The following is a 1,024-nucleotide window of genomic DNA, read 5'->3' as shown; positions in this document are numbered from 1 at the left end:
TACTTGACATGTCAATATTCACTTTTGGCATAATTTTACAACTTCCTAATAATAGCAAAAATTGTTTAATACATTAAATAAAAAAATTGAATGTGAATAAAACTTACCTTGTAATCCAGTTGTCCATCATTATTCACGTCAGCTTTCATCCAATGTTTTAAAATCAACAACTTGGTTGGATCTCTATCATAACTAATTCTTGATTCTCTAATCAAGTAATTGAGTAAACAAATATTTTCATTAAATTCATTCAAACTCTCACACATGATATCAATTTGTTCATCCTTGGCACCATAAATAATTGTATATCCATGTTCCAATTGTGGTGACTCTATTTTTCTACCAAAATAACCTTTTGATTGAGTTTTTGCTGCTTTACCCATCATGTCACTACCACAAATTTGTTTAATATCTCGTAAAAACACTATCAATATCAAATCATTAAATTTCAATTATTTTCATCAATATTACACATCATAATAATAAATAGTACGTGTTTGTTTTGATAATAACAGGTTTAAATAGTTTAGAATATTTCCTACATACCATGTACTTTAGTTTCCTTCTTTTTCGAATCCTTTACCTCTATAAAAGTTTCCTCATCATCCAATACAAAATAATGATCCTTGAGTGTGGTAGCTTTCTTCTCAAGGGATGATTTTAACTTTCTTCCCGACTTGAATTCTTGTAAAATCTTGTTAATATAGGCTGGTTCAGCATATTGATAGGTTTGTAGTAAATGTTGATCAATGCAAATCTGTTCACACAATTCACTATTATCACTTCCAACAGTGGAAGCTCCACCTCGAGGTGAAGATTCATTATTGTGATTTGTTGTTGTTATTGTTGTTGTACTACTATTATTGATGATGGATGAGGTGATGATGGGTGGTTGTAGTGGTGAAGGTGATGAAGATAATGATGAGGAAGGCAAATCATCCAATGCTCCTGGGCTTGTTGGATAGGATGACATTTTTTTCTAATTGTCAAATGTCGGAGCATGTTGCCAAATGGTTGTGTACCA

At 31.2% G+C, this 1,024-nt stretch overlaps 1 protein-coding gene across 1 annotated transcript; it reads right to left on the bottom strand.

Annotated features, from left to right (window-relative positions):
* Positions 1–107: 107 nt before the first annotated feature.
* On the bottom strand, positions 108–973 carry NAEGRDRAFT_54838 (uncharacterized protein; the record flags this gene model as incomplete). Its single annotated transcript, XM_002668288.1, has 2 exons — positions 108–424; positions 547–973. Coding segments are annotated over 2 exons (744 nt in total), but the record flags the coding sequence as incomplete, so codon positions are not given.
* Between the last annotated feature and the right edge of the window lie 51 nt (positions 974–1,024).

This window comes from Naegleria gruberi, assembly GCF_000004985.1.
Source record: "Naegleria gruberi genomic scaffold NAEGRscaffold_384, whole genome shotgun sequence".
NCBI lineage: Eukaryota > Heterolobosea > Eutetramitea > Acrasida > Naegleriidae > Naegleria > Naegleria gruberi.
The sequence above is the reverse complement of the archived record's forward strand: the minus strand, read 5'-3'. Positions and strand labels throughout refer to the sequence as shown.